This window comes from Biomphalaria glabrata, chromosome 1, assembly GCF_947242115.1.
Source record: "Biomphalaria glabrata chromosome 1, xgBioGlab47.1, whole genome shotgun sequence".
Lineage (NCBI taxonomy): Eukaryota > Metazoa > Mollusca > Gastropoda > Planorbidae > Biomphalaria > Biomphalaria glabrata.
In genome coordinates this window covers 38,685,008-38,701,461 of record NC_074711.1, presented here as the reverse complement: position 1 = coordinate 38,701,461, position 16,454 = coordinate 38,685,008, and the positions used below count along the sequence as shown (strand labels likewise).

Genomic DNA, 16,454 nt, shown 5'->3' with positions numbered 1-16,454 from the left:
AGGAAGGTACCAACATCAAAAGATTCCTATCTGAAGACTGCACAAGACCAATCCCACATGTTCAGTGGTTCGTAACGAAAATGCTTTGAAAAATATACCTAGATAAAACATATAAATATACCAGGATATAGACATATGTATAAACCTAGATAAAAACATCGGTCTTTTTAAATTTACAGTTCATCTTATTATAGGCCTTACTAAATCTTATATATTATACTAGACTGGAAACCGAAAATAAATTCTTATCCGCGATTGATCGATTCACAGACCTATAGGCCTATATAGATCTATTTAGATTTTTATGTACGTAAACTCTTTTTTCAAACTCTAAGGGGAGTCGCCCCTGTTGATGGAATGTTATAGGTTAGGAAGAGTTGTGCCCATGCACAGGGGAAACTACTCCAGTAATTAAGATGACTAATTAAACTTGTTTGTGTTTACCTGAGAGTGTCATTATTTCAAGTGTATGTATATTTAAGTGTCCATCGTAACATGGTGGCAGCGGTGGACACATCTTATAAAGGTAAACGATAACCTAGAGAAACTTGGAGGAAAATATAAGAAATCAGTAGCTAAAATGGCAACTTCTAACAGATATTTCCCAGTACCACAACCGCTATTACAAACAGGCAATATGGCGGCCAATTGGAAAAGATTCAGAAGAGACTGGGATAACTATGAAAAGGCCACGAAACTCACTACAGAGACAGAAGATATACGTGTAGCAACACTAATGACCATAATTGGAAGTGAGGCAGCAGACGTGTCTGATTCATTTGGAAAAGGGCAGGAGACAAAAATAAATGAAATTTTAAAGAGTTTTGAAGAGTTCTATGTTGGGAGAACCAATGAAACATATGAGAGATATGTCTTCAATACGAGAGGAGGACAAGAGGAGGACGAGAACATTGACTCGTACATAACTGCCCTGAAGAAACTGGCAAGCAAGCAGCTGCAATTTTGATAGACTAGAAGAGAGTCTGATTAGGGACTGAATTATCTTAGGGGTTAGAAGTGAAAAATTGAAGACGAAACTGTTGCAAGACGATAAACTAACCCTACAGAAATGCATAGATGTGTGTAGGATATATGAAAGATCACAAAGGCAAATGAAAGATATCAGAGAAGGAAGAAACGAACTTTTGGACACACCAACGATTGAAATAATCTCAACATCTAAGTCAGGCCCAAAATACAGGAAGGAATATCAACAGAGTGACAAAGGGCCAAGACAAAGGAAAACATGTACATTTTGCAAGGGCGACCATGAATACATAAAGGAAAAATGTCCGGCCTGGGGAAAATCATGTCACATTTGTGGAGGCAGGAATCATTTCGCCTCAGTCTGCAAAAAGAAAATATACAGCATTACTCAGGCAAAGACACAGAGCAACATAGACTCAGATACAGAAGAAGATGAAGTTACACTCCAAACTGAATGGGTAATGGCAATGAATGGCCCCAAAAAGCATAGGATGACGGCCGTTATGATGATCAACAACCAAAGAGTCAGATTCCAAGTGGACAGTGCCGCCGACGTCAATACCATAAACGAAAAATATGTGTGCCCAGACCAGATAGTACCGACGTCCCAGAGGTTAACTATGTGGAATAAGACGGTAATGGAGCCAAAAGGAAAAGCTACGTTGGTAACCACCAATCTAAAGACCAATGAGAAATTCAATGTAGACTATGTGGTAGTACCAAATGATCTAACATGCCTGCTAGGATTATCAACACTGAGGAAGATGGAACTCATTCACATAAATGAAGATCGATTTATTGCCAAAGTGGAAGCCACAGGAAACAAACATCGAAACATTGACGCACTCGGTGACTTGGGCGTGGCTACATTGAAAATAGACAAAACAGTGAAGCCCAAAGTCCTACCATGTAGAAGAATTCCGATAGCATTAAAAGAGAAAGTCAGAGCTGAACTAAACTCATTAGTTCAACGAGGAATTCTGGAAAGAATAACTGAACCCACAGAGTGGGTTAGCCAAATGGCATTGGTAGAGAAATCAGATGGCAGTATCAGAATCTGCATTGATCCTCAACCATTGAACAAGGCACTACTGAGAGAGCATTACAACCTAACAACACTAGAAGACATTTTGGCTGAAATGGGTAACGCCAAGATATTTAGCAAAGTCGACATTCAGGAAGCTTTTTGGCATATCAAACTAGACCCGGACTCATCAGGTCTCACTGCAATGGCGACCCCATTCGGTAGATACAAATGGAATAGACTTCCTTTTGGTCTCAAAGTAAGCTCGGAAGTCTTTCAAAGACATTTGAATGATGCGTTGGAGGGACTAACAGGATGTTTTAACGTGGTGGATGATATAATGGTAATTGGAAAGGGGGACACAGTAGAAGAGGCTCACAAAAATCATGAGGAAAACCTATCAAAATTACTCAATAGGCTCAAGGAAAAAAACATCAGACTAAATGAAAAGAAATCAGCATTCCGAAAGTCAGAAATTGTGTTTCTGGGACACATTATTTCCCAGTCAGGAATAAAAGTAGACCCAAACAAGGTGAGAGCCATAACAAATCTAAAAACCCCTGAAGACATTACATCGGTTCGGAGATTTTGTGGAATGATACAATATCTATCAAGATTCATCCCAGGTCTTTCAGCAGACCTACAACCAATAACAGAACTGACTAAGAAACACAAGCTATTCGTGTGGTCGAATGACTGTGAGAAAGCATTTAATAGTGTCAAACAGAAGATATCCAATCATGGAACTCTAAGTTATTTCGACCCGGAGAAGAAAGTAACTATTCAGGCGGACAGCAGTCAAAATGGCTTAGGAGCTGTACTACTACAAGATGACAAACCCATAGCATACACATCAAGATCACTCACAGAGCCTCAGAAAAAGTGGGCTCAAATCGAAAAGGAACTCTTGGCTGTAGTAGTAGCTCTAGAAAAATTTGACCAGTACACGTACGCCAGAACAATAATAATACAGAATGATCATAAACCATTGGAAAATATACTCAATAAACCCCTCAGTTGTGCACCTAAAAGGCTTCAAAGCTTAATGATGCGTTTGTACCGATACGATGTTCAGTACCAGTATACCAAAGGAAACAGATTACAGATTGCCGACACGCTAAGCAGAGACCCTTTGCCAGAGCAGGAAGATTTTCCTGACACCTCTATCAACACTGTAGTACTGGCCCTCCCAGATATAATGTTAAATAAAGTTAAAGATGCAGTCAAAATAGACAATGAGATGCAGATGTTGAAACAGTACATACTGAATGGTTGGCCAGACAAGCATCATATTATACCAGAACTTAAACAGTATTGGTCACTTGCAGATGTACTGACCTATGAAGATGGCCTTCTAATGAAAGGGGAGAGAATAATTATCCCAAGAGCATTAAGAAAAGAAGTTGAAACCAAACTACATGCAGCACATTTAGGGTATGATGCCATGATGAGAAGAGCAAGGGACGCAGTTTTCTGGCCGGGAATAGCGGCAAGAATAAAAGAAATAGCCAATGCATGCCAACCTTGTCAGCAAAGTAAACCTGCAAACCAGAAAGAAAGCTTAATACAGCATAATGAGGGTTCAAATCCCTGGGACAAAGTTGGAATAGATTTGTTTCAAATATTTGACCAACAATACCTTGCCATAGTAGACTACTATTCAAATTTTATTGAAGTAGAACATTTGCACACGACAACAAGTCAAGTTGTTATAAGAAAACTAAAAAATTTGTTTGCCAGATATGGGGTCCCCAAAGTGTGCATCAGTGATTTTGGACCTCAGTTTTCATCTGCTGAATTCACCGCATTTATGGAAGCATGGGGTGTCCACCATTTAAAATCCTCACCAGGACATCATCAGTCAAATGGCAAGGCAGAGGCAGCAGTGAAAATATTAAAGAATCTGATGAAAAAATCCAAAGAAAGTAAATCAGATGCTTATGAAGCCCTACTAGAGTTTAGAAATACACCCAGGCAAGATACCAATTTAAGTCCGGCTCAGATGCTCTTTGGAAGGGCAACAAGAACGCTATTGCCAAGAAGAGAGCATCCTGCAAGAATGTCACACCAAGAAGCCACGGCCAAACGGGAGAAGCGACAGCAAAGTGTTAGAAAACACTACAACAAAACAGCTCGTGACATGAAGCTTATAAACGTCGGACAGAAAGTCTTCTATCAATCGCCAAACGATACTACCTGGAGACAAGGCAGAGTATGTCGGAAAGTGAACGAACGTGCGTACATTATAGAAGGTGAAAATGGTTTTAAGTACCAAAGAAACAGAAGGCACCTAAGACCTGACACCACTAACATCATAGACTTTTCTCAAGACAGAGAAAGTAATTGTTCTGACATTTTCCGAGACGCAGAGAATGAGTGTATTAACAGTCCACCCAACGCCCAAAACACTCATCAGTACTCTCTGCGACCTAGGGCCACTCTCCAGAAAACGTCGAGATATGAAGACTATGTTTATAAACTGTACATATTTACTGTTGAAAATAGTTTTGTTGATTTGAGTTTAGTTATTTCACTTGGAACATATTTACTTTTTGTCAATTTGATTATATTATTTTTTATTTTTGTATTATTATTATTTTTTTGTTGCAACTTTCCTTTTTTTTTAGTTTTTTTTTTTTTTTTGGGAGGAGAGGGGATGTTGATGGAATGTTATAGGTTAGGAAGAGTTGTGCCCATGCACAGGGGAAACTACTCTAGTAATTAAGATGACTAATTAAACTTGTTTGTGTTTACCTGAGAGTGTCATTATTTCAAGTGTATGTATATTTAAGTGTCCATCGTAACAGCCCCAATCAATCTTTTCTGTCTTAGAAAAGTAATGATCTTTAGTTTTCAAAGTTTAGAAATAATGCAAAATCATTTCTCGGATATTGAAGCAAATATATGAAACAAAGCCATTTCCTGTTTGTTTCCATTGAGATAATGTTTCAAAAATCCTAGATCGAAATAATTCATGTTGATTTAAATCATCTTAAGTACATTTAAATAGATTGATTACCTAGATTTTTCTAGATAATGTAGGCCTATCTGAAAATTGCAAAATAATCACTATGAGACTAGAGTATTCTTTTTTTTTTTTGATGTTCAATTACTAGATCTATCATCTAGGTCTACAAATTAAATTATATGTTGCATAGGTTAGGGGCGAAAAAAAGCAACAAACAACTTTACTTCTTTTAACTACTTTACAAAACAACGCCTTGATCCAACTTTCTAAAAAAAATTCACGACATTTTTTTTAGTGTTAAAAAATGTCCATGTCCAGTCTAGTATAATTTAGAACTATAAGTCTATGATCTAGATGTCTATGATCTATAAGTCTATGATCTAGATGTCTATGATCTAGATGTCTATGATCTAGATGTCCATGATCTAGATGTCTATGATCTAGATGTCTATGATCTAGTTGTCTATGATCTAGATGTCTATGATCTATAAGTCTATGATCTAGATGTCTATGATCTATAAGTCTATGATCTAGATGTCTATGATCTATAAGTCTATGATCTAGATGTCTATGATCTAGATGTCTATGATCTATAAGTCTATGATCTAGATGTCTATGATCTATAAGTCTATGATCTAGATGTTCATGATCTATAAGTCTATGATCTATAAGTCTATGATCTAGATGTCTATGATCTATAAGTCTATGATCTATAAGTCTATAATCTAGATGTCTATGATCTAGATGTCTATGATCTATAAGTCTATGATCTAGATGTCTATGATCTAGATGTCTATGATCTAGATGTCTATGAACTTGATGTCTATGATCTATAAGTCTATGATCTAGATGTCCATGATCTAGATGTCTATGATCTAGATGTCTATGATCTAGTTGTCTATGATCTAGATGTCTATGATCTATAAGTCTATGATCTAGATGTCTATGATCTATAAGTCTATGATCTAGATGTCTATGATCTATAAGTCTATGATCTAGATGTCTATGATCTAGATGTCTATGATCTAGATGTCTATGATCTAGATGTCTATGATCTATAAGTCTATGATCTAGATGTCTATGATCTATAAGTCTATGATCTAGATGTCTATGATCTATAAGTCTATGATCTATAAGTCTATGATCTAGATGTCTATGATCTATAAGTCTATGATCTATATGTCTATGATCTAGATGTCTATGATCTATAAGTCTATGATCTAGATGTCTATGATCTAGATGTCTATGATCTAGATGTCTATGATCTAGATGTCTATGATCTATAAGTCTATGATCTAGATGTCTATGATCTATAAGTCTATGATCTAGATGTCTATGATCTATAAGTCTATGATCTAGATGTCTATAATCTATAAGTCTATGATCTAGATGTCTATGATCTATAAGTCTATGATCTAGATGTCTATAATCTATAAGTCTATGATCTAGATGTCTATGATCTATAAGTCTATGATCTAGATGTCTATAATCTATAAGTCTATGATCTAGATGTCTATGATCTAGATGTCTATGATCTAGATGTCTATGATCTAGATGTCTATGATCTATAAGTCTATGATCTAGATGTCTATAATCTATAAGTCTATGGTCTAGATGTCTATGATCTATAAGTCTATGATATATAAGTCTATGATCTAGATGTCTATGATCTAGATGTCTATGATCTATAAGTCTATGATCTAGATGTCTATGATCTAGATGTCTATGATCTATAAGTCTATGATCTAGATGTCTATGATCTATACGTCTATGATCTAGATGTCTATGATCTATAAGTCTATGATCTAGATGTCTATAATCTATAAGCCTATGATCTAGATGTCTATGATCTAGATGTCTATGATCTAGATGTCTATGATCTATAAGTCTATGATCTAGATGTCTATGATCTAGATGTCTAGATCCAAATCTTCTGTTGTTGAAAATTATTAATCTAAAATGTTATCCCTTGATCTTTATAGTGTTTGAATCGCGCCACGTGACCCTTAAAGTACTTCTGCTGATTTACACACAGTACATACGTAAACACTGGCTTACTTGAAAATTTAAAATACGAAACTATTTATTAAATCTGTTGATCAAAAATTAAAATTATATTTTGTATAAAGATTAATGACCTTCTGGTTCTAGCCAATATAAAAAACAACTGCAAGCCAAGACTTCACGGCCTTATCATCAGATCCATAGGGCGTGGTGAGATCTTTCTGCAGGGAACAGTACCAAGGAAAAGAAGAAGAGGTAGACAAAAGAAAAGATGAGAATCCCTGTTAATAAAAACGACTCTAATTTTGGTAAAAAAAGAGAAATGGACAGAGGTGGTCAACAGATCATGTGTGGTAACTCAACGGTCCAAAAAGGTAAAACACTATAAGCTTTTAAAAGTTTTAAATGAATAAAATACAAGCCCGCATTCTTCTCTGATTTACAGTTAACAAGTATAAATAGTTGGCGTGTGAAAATAGTTAACAAGTACAAATAGTGCTATAGACGTGCGTACAATTCACATAACATATTTAGGTTAGTGCTAAGAATAGCAGTAAATTGTGTGCAGTGACCAGATTCTATCCCAACCTTTAAAACATCCTCCAGCCATGTTTAGCGTAACAGAACTCCACAGCTGGGTTCCTGTTACTGTCAACAAGGTGTTTTCACACATGTACAAATGTCAAGTCGATAGTGTCATAGCAGCTATAGCTGTGATTGTTTGTTTGACGTGCACACATTTGGACGTTGTCAGTGTTAAACTGACAATTGAATCGATACATCGCACGAAATGTTGGTATAGAAACTTCGCTTCAGGTACGCAAATAATAATAATAATAGAGTTCATAAAATTCTCAACACAAAACATCTCCTCAGTAACCTCATCACTGCAATAAATAGCTGGGCCGTCCCAGTGGTTCTTTGTGCAATAGAAATCATGAAATAGACACCGACTTACATGACATTGACAGACTCACGAGGAAATTATTAACCAAATCCCGATGTTTACACCCCAAGTCCTCCACCATACCTGCCCCTGAAGGACGTGGATTGCAGAACATCTTCAAACTGTGCAAGACGTAAGTTTTAAAACTACGATCAAAACTGCACGCCTCCAGCAATGTTAGTTTCCTTCCTACGGAAATACGACTATGATGCAACCACTTCGAACCTAAACAATGTTGATGTTAATGTCGGTTTGGACGACGTCGGGCATGAGATTCGCCAATGGGAAGAAAAACACTCCACGGAAAATTTCCGGCTTTATTACATGGGGACAACATCGACAAGGCTGCTTCCTTAACATGGCTCAAAGCAGGTCATTTCTACCCTGAAACAGAAGGCTTTGTTACAGCAATACAGGACAGAGTAATCAGGACAAAAAATTACGAGAAGTATATCCTGAAACTCAATGTTGTCGACAAATGCCGAAAATGTGGAAATGTGGGCGAGTGGATTGAACACATTATGGCAGGATGTCCAGCCCTATCAGAATCTGCCTACCTAGGTCGCCATAACCAAGTTGCAAAGTTAATACACCAACACCTGGCTTTGACGTACAATTTGATCGGTAAGGACACTCCTCCTTATTATAAATACTCTCCACAAGAGGTTCTCGAGTCTACTGAACATCTGCTGTACTGGGATAGGCCTATTCTGACCGACACAACGGTAGATTTCAATCTCCCGGACCTGCTGTTCATCGATAAAAAAGAAAAAACCGCTACCATTATCGATATCGCCGTACCACTGTCTCATAATTTAAGAAAAACTGAGATAGAAAAACAAAGAAAATATGGGAACCTAGACTTGGAGATTAAGCGTCTATGGAAATTATCTAAAACAACAATACCCCATTGTTATATCAACCGAGGGGATAATAACAACTGACCTCACAGACACCTTCAAGGCCCTTAACATTCCTAGGAACATCCTCGTTGCCTGTCAGAGGGCGGTACTGCTGCAGACCTGCCACATCACCAGAAAATTCCTGTTAAAGGGACTACGATGAATTTTGTTTCTCTTTAGCGAAACTCGACCCTGGCAGTGCCAGAGAATGACTACTAGTTCATTTCTAACATAATAATAATAATAATAAACGGAATGAAAGGAATGAATTGATTCGCACTCTGGAAACAGTTTTATTTCCTAGAGCTGTAGAAAAGAGTTGATGAACTGCTTCGTTTATCCATACTTCCGTAGTGCGTAGACCGGTGACACCGAAAACATTGCTTCTGATTGATTTGTCTCAATGCATGAAACTGTTCAATACATCCAGGAGAAAGTTCAAATACAGAGACTAATGACCAACAAATATGTACTGTAGTGTATAATATATTGTTTATCAATATTATTAAATTATAAGGAGAATTGACTATGATTTTTCATTAGAGAATTTGATAGCTGTGACAAAAAAGCAGCAATAAAATGATTGGTATGCACCAATTTTGTATGTAGCAATCAAAAGGTGACCTGGTCCACCGCCGCCTTTTTTTTTTTTCATAGATCGAACTCAAGTTAGGAGGACAAAGTTGGTATATTTGTTTTTGTATTTTGGGTTTTTGGAACATCAGTACAATTTAGGCCATGTCGTGCCCGTAATCCCTCAAGGGTTATTTCCCTTCAAAGAACAAAATTTTATATAGTTAAGTCATTAAAAACAAGGTCTATTTGCAATTTGGATAGTACAAATAGTAAAAAAAAAATTAATTTAATAAAAGTCTGTTGTAAATATTATATGTACACAATTTCTTTGCCCTATCACAAATCAAACCTCCGCAGACAACCCCACCTCCCGGACAAAGCCCAGTACCTTCGCAGGGTCGACATGATCAAATAGTGCCTATTCACACAATATACCTTAATTCAATGCACAACATAAACTTTTTTTTTTTTTTAATCTTTTTGTCTCGCCTTCAGGTATCGATCTCTGGCTGTCTATTTTTTGACGTTTTCAAGATCAGAAAATGTCTGAGACACGTCACAATGGGTTACATCCGGGCATGTGCGCACTAAGTTTTTTTTTTTTTTTTAGCTCTGATTCCACACTGTACAAACAACAATAACAACAACAACAACACCCATCTAAAGGAAAAAGATGCACAAATGCAGCGCCCTAAGCATGATGCCCCACCCACAAGTTTTTTTTTTTTTTTGAAATGCTATTTTCTAACCAGTTGTTGTATTCACACTTCATCAGCATTGTGGCTGTTAGGTCAGTGGCTGTTAGGTCAGTGGGTGTAGGCTGTAGTTGGTAGGTGTTCGCATCCTAAGCAATACCTCCATCAACAAGAAGTCACAGTTTTAAAGACTATGAACGATTTTATTTTGTGTGGAAACCTTCAAGCACTAGATTATATTACAAGGAAGAGAGAGAGAGAGAGAGAGAAGAGAGAGAGAGAGAGAGAGAGAGAGACTTTATGTTGAAGGTGTACATGAACGTAGCCCACACTCTAAGGAGACGTTCTGTTATAACTCTATGACATGAACATGGCCAGGCTACGTTTAAGTTTTTGTTTTAAAAAGAATTTTTTTTTTCCACCGAGAACACCATCGTCTCTTTATAAATGTAATCTTCTGTGACAAACATATCTAACAGACATAACTAACAGACATAACTAACAGACATAACTAAAAGATATATCTGACATATTTAACTCGTGTTTTTTTTTTGTGGCAAGTAGGGAAAGGCTGCCACTGGTTTTGTGCTGTACATCTGACCGTCGGTCCGTCATCTTAAGATCTCAAACACTAGGCTATTGCAAATGTAATTATAACCTTAGCCCGGACTGACATAATCCTGTGCACTCCCAGGGGAGCAGAGGCCGCAGCCACAGCTCTCCACCGAACTCGGTTCTGAGCAGCTTTCTGTATCTGCTCCCATGTCATTCCAGTATCCTTAGCGTCATTGATGACTGACCTCTTCCAGGTTTGCTTGGGTCTGCCCACTTTCCTCCTTCCTTGCGGATTCCAATCAAGTGCCTGCCTTGCAACATTGGTGGCTGGTTTTCGGAGGGTGTGTCCTATCCAGCTCCACTTTCGCTTTTGATGTCTTGAGTTATGTGCTTTTGTCTAGTTATCTCCCACAAATTGTCAGAATTTTTATCTTTTCTGGCCATCTAATTTCTAATATCTGAGTAGGCACCCGTTAACAAAGGTCTGGAGCTTTTCCATATTTGTTTTAGTGACTCGCCACGTCTCTGAACCGTATAGAATACTATAGACTTAACGTTTGTATTATATATTCGTATCTTAGACCTGGAGTGTGACTTTAATTGGTCAGACGGAAACTTTTGGTGTTCTGAAAGAGAAAGTTTCTAAACTTAAATATGCAAATGTTTTTGTTTTGTTTTGTTTCTACATACATTTTAAAAACAAGATTGAAGTGTTGAATTATTCTACCACTGTATAGTCACAGGGCTCACTACTATGACAGCAGATAATCAAGCATTGTCTTTAGTAACTCACACTTATACACACGCACAAACACACAAACTTAGTTTAATTTTTTTTCATTACGCTAGATATTAGATACTCTTGTTGTCTTCCGAAGCAGTGTAGTTTTGTTTCATAGAAACTTGTGATTCATATTGTATGCACATACATACTATCATCTTTTGGGCGGATCGTCCCGCGTATATATTTTTTTCCCGTCCATTATAACCTATCTAATCTAAACATTAGGTCGAACTTATGAGCTTTTCGAAGCAAGCGTCACTTGAAAACGGCCAGTGCAGGAAACTGAGAAGTAACTGTTTTTTCTGTTTGAAAGAGATTCAGCCAAGTATTAGCACTGTCAAGGACATTCAGAGTCATACACAATGTCCTGAATTTATTAACTAACAGCAGCATACATTCCCACACGCGAATTTGTCAATCTTGCCCACACATGTTTATAAAAGGCTGAAGAAAAACAAACTATATAACAAAATAGATAGTGTTATCTGTATACTTTGCTCCAGAGAATTTTTAAACTATCACCTTAAGTACCCGTAGGTAGGGGTTCAGTCAACAATATTTCTTTCGACAAATTAAAGTCAATTTAGAAATTATATTGAAAAACATTGTGCGCAAAGCTATAGTGTAGTTATTAGCTTTGTTTTATATTTATGTTTTTCAATAAAAAAAAAAAAGGCACGGACGTATACACCACTTTCCATTCTCCGTTGAAATGCATCAAGCGAGTTCTTTCCCACAAACAAGCCGCGTCTGTGCCATCGTATGTCACAAGATGGCGCCACGTTGCTCAACTAATAAAAGAAAGATAAAAAAAATAGATGACTTTGTTTCGGTTGTTTCCCTTTGTATGCTGTAAAGTTAACTAACATTTAGAATGTCAATAACAGAACATAAAAGAGATAAGATACAATCTAAATATGGGATTTTTTTAAAAAATAAATATTTGAAATTCAGCTTTTGAGAATATAATAATAGTTTGATTCGTCAGACTTACGTTTTTTAATTTGAATCCAAAATTTATATTTTATAGTCTGCATATTACATTTTGTATTGATCATTTTAATAAATAATAGCTAAAAGTATTAATATATTAAATTATTTGCTTTCATTAAATAAATTACGTAAACATATGCCCCCCAGTTATAACATAAGCTATATGCACGAAGTCCTTCACAACTCATATAATTATTATCTTGAACAGTGTAGCAATGTGTTAGGATAATTGGAATCAAAATACTATAACATCGACATTGAAGGAGCAGAAAATAAGTCAGATGAAAAGCAACTATTGCTAAAATCCTGTGCGAAAAAAAATTGTAAAATTATAAATGTTTTATACTAACAATAGAGATTCACCAACGTTATGGTGAGAGCATTGATAAATGAACAGGCGCAACGCCATAAAACGACAAAGATTTAGACTTAGGTCGCAATACATAGAGTAGAGGCTTTGCTAAAATATGAAATAATCTGGACAACAATAGTTTTACTGAACGTAAGGATATCAAATTACCGTCAAACACGTGGACCTAATGTTCTGATATGTGTGCGTAGACAGCTCAAAGATGCAGACAGTCAAACTAGTTTTCCACGTCATTTAGAAAGCAGTATTTGACCTTGTGAGTAAAGTGAAATTCCCCTTTCAGCTGATGTGAAGGTCATCTGTTTCTTAGGCTAATGGTTAACAAGCAGCACAACGACCAACCGCCTTTGCTTTCCCCAACTCAAGTCAGGTACCCGTTACACTTGGCTGCACTGAGTGGCGCCATAAAACTCCAGAAATTCAAAAAATAATGTACACCTATAGAGTTCTCTATGTCCTTTACAGCAAAAATAAAACAGAAAAACAGAAAGGTAGGTCATTCTTTCAAAGGTAGATAACTTTTGGAAATGATGTCATCTATGTGTAAGTAATAAAAGTTTTACTAAATTTAGAATCTTGAAAGTCAATATAGTGTAAGGACTATACGTGCTCTAATAATGTTTTAAAACTTATACAATGTTTTCATTCAGATAAAGTCAACATTTAATAGCAATATTTACAAAATACTGAGTTATAAAATTGTAGATTTATCTTTCAGATAGAAATTTAATTTAAAGTAAGTATAAATAACCTTGAATTTCGTTTACCTTGTTTGTCGTGTGGCACTTGAATAGAGCACTAACTTTCCATACCAAAAGTACAGTGTTCGATTCTTTGTACCGGATTTATTTCTTACATTAATTTTTTTATTGTTATTTTAATAAATAAATAACTAAAATTGCAATAATCTGTGCTTACTTATTATTATTTACTATTTTTACATCATATGGCATACAATTTGTGGGCCGCATTGTATAGACATAACCGAACCAATTTTGACACCCAGTCCGCCCCTGGACCGCACCCACACCTCTCCACCGAACGCGGATCTGAGCAGCTTTCTTCATCTGCTCCCATATCATTCCAGTATCCTCAGCTTCATTGATGACTGACCTCTTACAGGATTGCTTGGGTCTGCACATTTTCCTCTTTCCTTGCGGATTCCAATCCAGTGCCTGTTATTCTGCCACTACCATAAAGGGTTCTGATGTTCCAGGTCAGTATCCTGGTTGAAGTCTTAGTCGTAAGAAGGTGTGTCGGTGTGCTAGCTTCCAGAGGGCTTTCACTAATACATAGAGGAACCTTCCGGGCAAAGTTCTAGTTGGTTCGATGTATTTGCGGTTTCCATAGCAATTGTTTAGTGATGTGAGGTTGCTAGCCTTACGATCACCCCTCCTCCTTTACCCGGGCTGGGACCGGCAAGATACCTCTATAGGGTGTACCCAGGCTGAGTTGTTTTTGGTTATATTTCCCTTAGGCCCACACATTAGGAAACAAAAAAGTCAACCTTTACGTATGTTAAATGCTAGTATTCGACTTCTGTCTTGGATGAAAGTAGATTCTCTACAAGGCTATTCCGTAAAGTTGTTTCTTGCACATATTAAATGGTTTCTTCAAATAAAGTTTGCAACCAAGTAACAGCCATCTTCCTAACAGACCCCACTTCCCTTTTCCAAGTCATCCAGTTTTCTACCAATCGTATTGCCTTGCTCTGTTTTCTTCCTCTTGGGTTTATTTACTTTACGCTGGTGTTTCCTGTGGGTTTGGCTTTGTTGTATCAAATGTAATTATCTCTGTAAACTCAAGGAGAGAGAACCAGTGACAGAATAGGCGTGTGCGTGTGTGTGAAAGAGTAAGAGAGAGAGAGAGAGAGAGAGAGGGGGTAAGGGATGGGGAAACCTTCATCTAAGACTAGAACCAAACCGGAAAAAAATCACATCTCTATTATTATTGCCCTATTCCTCGTGTATGTGTGTGTGCATCTCACTGTGTTCGGGTGTGTATGTGTGTTTGTCCAGAGTGTCTTTTCTACACTTCGTTCGCCTTAAGTAGTAGCCTCCCCTTGGGTCTGGGCAACTACCAATACCACTTTCCTTTAGTATGCAAACAAGAGTATTGATTTGATCATACCCCCACCCCCAAAAAAAACCCAACCCAATTGACATCTGAGTCTTATCAACCAGATTTATCACAAAAAAAGCCGGCCTGCTTCCTAACGCATGACCTTCTGCTGGTCTACCCAACGCGCTCACAAAAATCTGGCACCAATGTCTAGATCTTTCGGCATCATCCAAGCACTTCTTGTCCTATCAGCCTTCAATGACTTTGTTTTTATATTTTTATTTTTAGAATATCAACTCGGTCTCATCCAATCGTTACACAATAAACTGAACACGTGATTATGCGGAAAAGGAGTATGTGATAGAAGTCTGCGGCTCCAGCAAAGATTCGAATGTTATTGATCATGTGATTTGTATGCCTTCAATTTCGGTGCTTTTATTGTATCTTCCAGATGTGGTTTCACGGTCTTTGGGTTGTAGCTTCAGACAGCTAGGACAACTAAATCGTTGTAGGTATATTATATTCTAAATAAGGAACTTAAATAAACCTTCAGCAAACTTACTTTTAAATAAAAATTGAAAGTAACCTTTTATTGACGATATTGACAGCTTTTGATGTAAGTAAATAATGTCATCTTGAAAATTAAAAAAAAAGATTTAAAAAATAAAAAAAACCAAAAAACTACCCATTCTTCTGTTTCTCAGTCCCTGATTTCAACTTCAACTGGCTCTCACCAACCTTTAACCCCTACACTCATACGCTCTACCCATGATAGCATCCGAATCTTTTCGGCCAATCCAAACACGAAGACAAATTGCAATCAACAAAAGTTGGTAGCAGAGGCGTAGCTAGATGTTGCGGTGGTTGCGATGATGACACATACAAAAAGTGCATATCAAGAGAGCAGTCCAAGTAAGCCGTGGGAATTGATAATCTAGTTGTTGGGTTAGTTCCATGTCACCAAGATCAAGATGTCTGTCTGCAGTCCCTCAATGAACGTCTGTGTGTGTCGTGTCTGTTCTTTTTTAGTGACATGTTTTTGTTGCTGTTTTTTTTTTAGTTAAAAAAAAGATCCTAGCATCATAGCGAATGGACAATACGGATCATTAAAAAGAAAGTCTTAGTCTTACTTATTGTGAAAGTTATTGTGAACATTGCTGTTGAAATTGTTTGGGTGTAGGAAGTCACAAAATTGTCTCATCACCAAAATGTCTTCTTACATTTTTTTTTTAGTCCTATTCAGATCAATTGCTTCCCAAACAAGTAAACAACGCGTGAGAGCTAGACCATTTGTTATAGAAGGCCTCAACACTCAACTGCAACATCACAACCAGTGGGCAGTTTAGATCAATAGCTCGTTGCCACGTCGTACTGACCTGAGCTATTGGTCTAAACTTCCCACAGGTTGTGACGTTGCAAGTCAGTGTTCAGGCCTTCTAAAACGAATGGTCTTGGTGAGAGTGTTGAAGTAAGCCGGGGAGGGAGAAATTTTGTTTTTCAACTCGGTATAAGTAAAGTATATGGAGTAAACGACCATAAGATTTAAAAACATAGTGCACTAGCAAACAGTTAAGTGTATAAGATAGCAT

At 37.0% G+C, this 16,454-nt stretch overlaps 1 protein-coding gene across 1 annotated transcript; it reads left to right on the top strand.

Annotated features, from left to right (window-relative positions):
• The first annotated feature begins 1,112 nt into the window (after positions 1-1,112).
• LOC129924470 (uncharacterized protein K02A2.6-like) lies at positions 1,113-15,637 on the top strand. Its single transcript, XM_056019045.1, has 3 exons — positions 1,113-4,492; positions 10,160-10,212; positions 15,570-15,637. Exons 1-3 carry the CDS (start codon positions 1,113-1,115, stop codon positions 15,635-15,637), a joined length of 3,501 nt encoding a protein of 1,166 aa, XP_055875020.1.
• Positions 15,638-16,454: the final 817 nt, after the last annotated feature.

Excerpts from the sequence above, each read along its gene's own strand:
- LOC129924470 (XM_056019045.1), top strand. The coding sequence starts at position 1,113 with ATGAAAGATATCAGAGAAGGAAGAAACGAACTTTTGGACACACCAACG. Across the intron at positions 4,493-10,159 it reads GAAGACTATGTTTATAAACT|TTGTTGTATTCACACTTCAT; the intron begins GTACATATTTAC and ends TTTTCTAACCAG. Across the intron at positions 10,213-15,569 it reads GTTAGGTCAGTGGCTGTTAG|TCCCTGATTTCAACTTCAAC; the intron begins GTCAGTGGGTGT and ends TCTGTTTCTCAG.